The sequence below is a fragment of the Caloenas nicobarica genome, chromosome 21 (assembly GCF_036013445.1).
Source record: "Caloenas nicobarica isolate bCalNic1 chromosome 21, bCalNic1.hap1, whole genome shotgun sequence".
NCBI lineage: Eukaryota > Metazoa > Chordata > Aves > Columbiformes > Columbidae > Caloenas > Caloenas nicobarica.
Window position 1 is genome coordinate 2,493,942 of NC_088265.1, and position 4,552 is coordinate 2,498,493.

Sequence of the window (4,552 nt, forward strand, 5' to 3'; positions counted from 1 at the left end):
CCGCTTTCCGTTCCTCTCCGCCGCAACGGGACCGGGGAGGGCGGTGCTACGTCGCGGCGGGTGCGCAGGCGCTCTGCGTCAGCGCTGATTGGCGGAGAGGCGGGTGCGCGGGGGCTCTGCGTCAGCGCTGATTGGCGGAGGGCCAGATGTGCAGGAGCTCGGCGTCAGCGCTGATTGGCGGGGGCGCGGGTGCACGTGGGCTCTGCGGCAGCGCTGATTGGCGGAGGGGCCGGCGCAGGCGCAGAGCCGTGCGCACCATGGCGGGCCCGGGGCTGGTGGCCGGGGACGTGGTGGTGGACGCGCTGCCCTACTTCGACCAGGGCTACGAGGCGCCGGGGGTCCGGGAGGCGGTGAGTGCGGGTCGGGGGAGGTGGCGGGCAAGGCCCGGGGCGACGTACCGGCCTCACGCCGCGTGTGCGTTAGGCTGCGGCGCTAGTGGAGGAGGAGACGCGGCGGTACCGGCCGACTAAGAATTACCTCAGTTACCTGCCGGCGCACGACTACAGCGCCTTCGAGGTGAGGCGGCCGGTCCCCCCTCCTCACCCCGGCCGGTCCCCCCTCCTCACCCCGGCCGGCTCCCGACCCCGGTTGTCCCCCCTGGCCCCGGCCGGCCCCCCACGGCCGCCTCCCCGCTGCTCTCCCCGCAGACCGAGATCATGCGGAACGAGTTCGAGCGCCTGGCAGCCCGGCAGCCCCTGGAGCTGCTCAGCATGAAGAGGTGAGGGAGGCGGCCTGAGCAGCCGCTGCCCCGGTGAGCGGTACCCGGTGCCTCTTCTCCTGAGCCAGGCGGGCTGTTGTAGGTACGAGCTGCCGGCCCCGTCCTCCGGCCAGAAGAACGACATCACGGCGTGGCAGGAGTGCGTGAACAACTCCATGGCGCAGCTGGAGCACCAGGCCGTCCGCATTGAGAACCTGGAGTTAATGTCACAGCACGGCTGTAACGCGTGGAAGGTGTACAATGAGTAAGGCCTTGGCTTTGCTGAGCCTCGCTGAAGTTCTGACTGTCATTTCTGTATGTCCCTCATGTTTTGCTATGTAAGTCCAGTGGGAATCTGTGGAATGTATTCTGGAATAATATACCTCACTCAAAGCGGCTCAATGTGGCAGAAAAGGAGGCTGATTTGAAAGAGAAGGAGCCATCTCTGCGGCCAGGAAACAGCCTGTGTTTTAATGCATCCCAGTCTTAAAATTTTGTGAGTTACTGCTTGAGTAGCAGTTGTGGCTTTAATTGAGGATAACTAAATGAACTAACGACAGCCTGCAAAATTATAATTCAGTAGTGGAAGTAAAGATGACTTACTACTAATGCTGTTCAGCCTGGAGCCATTAAAAATAAAGCTGTTACAAAAGCCAAAAAAACTTGTGGACAGTATGGCTGCAGGAAGTACCAGCACTATTCCAGGCAGAGAATATTAATGTCCACTTTTGAGAAGGGTTGGCTTAGCCTTAGATAAAGATGTCGACAAAAGAACTTTGAGAGAAGGCAAAAGTTTGCTTGGCTTAGGAGAAGGGCAGCAGTTAGAGGATCTATTAGCTCACATATATGTCAGGAAGCAAAAAGAACTGTTGGTGTTCTGACAATGTTATATGAGGGAAACCACAACAAAAATTGGTTACAGGTAATTTTAGAATTAAAATTAGAAGATGGGTGATAAGATGGGGAGATGTTACAACAGAATTCCCATCAGAATAACACAAGCATCCAGTAACAAGCTTGAAGATAAAGCTCAGTCAGGTAATGGGTATGAGTTTATGATATTGTCTGATGGTGAGGGTTGACCATAGTGATTATGGAAGGTTTACATCTTAAAACTGCATATGGTACCACTGGGAGTGTTTTGGCGCCGCATCATTCCCATCAGGAGTGGAGAGCACAGACCGCAGCAAGAACAGCTTGTCTGGTGTTTGCCTTGAAGTGTCTTGTTGTCTTTGTCTCTGGTTAAATGGGGCTGGTCTAACAATTCTCTGTTTTCCTAACGCTTTTCTTGCATTCTGCTGTTAGACATCTGGTTCATATGATAGAACAAGCCCAGAAAGAGCTTCAGAAGTTGAGGTGAGTCATTCTTTTTCACATTTTCGTACTGCAGTTTGGAAGGAAATTGAACCACTGTCCCCTCTGAGCTGTGCAGAGGCTCGTGGATACGCTGCTGCCATGGCCAGAGTGTTTTCTCTTCACTGCTGACTTTTATTTAGTGTGCAGTTGTCTCTGCAGAGAAACATTCCCTGATGCTGGGTTTGGCCTGTCATTTTAAAGCGGGTGCTGTAATGAGTTTACCGCTGTGTGCAGCCCGGTACTGGGATTTGTCCACCTACATGTTGTAGCTACAGTCCTGCCTACACAAATGTTTTCTGGTAGTACTTCTAGAGGTCAGGTGTATTTTGAAATTAGCAGCAGATATTACAAATTTTAAAGAAAGGAGACAATAAAAACACATGTATCTTTCTCCCCAGGAAAAACATTCAAGACCTGAACTGGCAACGAAAGAACATGCAGCTCACAGCTGGGGCGAAACTACGAGAAATGGAATCTACGTGAGTATTTAGAATTTCTCTGTTAAATCTCCCACAAGTTTTTGTATGTTACGGTTTAACTGGGTTAAAAACTACTTTTTGCCACTTTGGTTGTTCAAGGTACCATTAATGTAAACTGAGAGTTCATCACGTACTGAGACGAATACTGCTTTAGTTGGTGTCTTTGTACTTTCTTTGTAGCAAGAATTGCCTTTGATTTTAAAACAGAGGACTGTTATTTAACACTTTAAGGCTTTTTTCTTTCTTTTCCCTTCCAGATGGGTCTCTCTTGTCAGTAAAAATTATGAGATCGAACGAACTATTGTGCAGCTAGAAAATGAAATTTCACAAATCAAACAGCAGCACGGGGAAGCAAACAAGGAGAATATCCAGCAAGACTTCCAGTGACTTAATCCTTACTGTCTTACCGCAGCGTATGTTGAAAAACAAAACAAAACACTTCGGAGATGCTGGTTTTGTAGACATGTCTAGTTGCAGTTGTATGAGGTCATAAAAAGGTATTTTCATTGTTTTAAATTCTAGCATGAGGTAGTGTAGACTCAAAACGTCCTATTCAAATGAATCATGGGCACAGTTAAATGTACTGTGATTTTTTTCACTTATATACCTGAAGCAGGAGCTCTGAAAAAAACCCCGTTTTGTGTTTTTGCGTTTCCTCTTACTTTAATAAATGTTGTTTTGCTGTCTGTGTGGCTTCTGCTTTCAGGTTCAAAACTGCCGATGCTGCTGCTTCTGCCAAACGAACCCACCTCCCAGTGCGGTGGGGTTGAGTTCTGTGAGAAGCCATATCCGGGGCAGGGATGGTGTTGTGCTCATGGTCACCAGCAACATCACCGCATGTCACAACTCGAGTTCCTCTCAGATACGGCTCCTTTGGTCAATTTTGGGGAGAGAGAGGGTTCTTCTACCGGGGTCGGTAATGGGCCTTAGCTCTCCAGACAGAATCCCAGGATGTCAGGGATTGGAAGGGACCTCGAAAGCTCACCCAGTCCAATCCCCCCACCAGAGCAGGAACACCCAGATGAGGTTACACAGGCGCGTTTGAATGTCTGCAGAGAAGGAGACTCCACAACCTCCCTGGGCAGGCTGGTCCAGGTTCTGGCACCCTCACTGAGAAGAAGTTTCTTCTCATATTCAAGTGGAACCTCCTGTGTTCCAGTTTGCACCCATTGCCCCTTGTCCTATCACTGGCTGTCACCCAGAAGAGCCTGGCTCCATCCTCCTGGCACTCCCCCTTTCCATATTGATCCCCATGAATGAGTCACCCCTCAGTCTCCTCCAGCTCCAGAGCCCCAGCTCCTCAGCCTTTCCTCACACGGGAGATGCTCCACTCCCTTCAGCATCTTCGTGGCTGCGCTGGACTCCCTCCAGCAGTTCCCTGTCCTGCTGGAACTGAGGGGCCAGAACTGGACACAATATTCCAGATATGGTCTCACCAGGGCAGAGCAGAGGGGCAGGAGAACCTCTCTGACCTACTGACCACCCCCTTCTAATCCCCCCCAGGTCCCATTGCCCTTCCTGGCCACAAGGGCCCAGTGCTGGCCCATGGTCACCGCTGTCCCCCAGGTCCCTTTCCCCTGCACTGCTCACACCGCCACAGCCGTTCCCGTGTCCCCAGCTCCTCCCGCTCCGCTGGCCCCGCAGTTTACACCGCAGCGGGGCGGTTCCAGGGGGCTCCGTACGGTCTCCGCTTGCGCACAGGGATCCCGGGCCCGGCCCGCTCGCTCCGCCCCTAAGGGCGCCGTTTCTCTCTGGCGATTGGTTGGGAAGCCGCCGCCGCCGCCCAATGGCGCCTCACGGCGCGGTGCGGTGACAGGTGGTGACAGGTCGTGGCCCCGCCCCGCGGCGCGTCACCGACTCGTCTTTCCGGGCGCTCCCGTAACGACGGGGCGCGCGCCTCGGCCGGGGCCGCGCCTGCGCGGGAGCCTCGGGCCCGCCCCCTCCCCGCCCGGGGCGCGCGCACGGCGCGTGGTGACGCGGAGCGTGCGCGGAGCGGGGAGTCGGGTTCAAAGGAGGAAAC

The 4,552-nt window shown here is 53.6% G+C and overlaps 1 protein-coding gene across 1 annotated transcript; it reads left to right on the forward strand.

Moving 5' to 3' along the window:
* Positions 1-58: 58 nt before the first annotated feature.
* Positions 59-3,218, forward strand: BCAS2 (BCAS2 pre-mRNA processing factor). Its single transcript, XM_065649351.1, has 7 exons — positions 59-350; positions 424-516; positions 648-718; positions 801-962; positions 2,003-2,053; positions 2,452-2,532; positions 2,790-3,218. Exons 1-7 carry the CDS (start codon positions 147-149, stop codon positions 2,917-2,919), a joined length of 792 nt encoding a protein of 263 aa, XP_065505423.1. The 5' UTR covers positions 59-146; the 3' UTR covers positions 2,920-3,218.
* Positions 3,219-4,552: the final 1,334 nt, after the last annotated feature.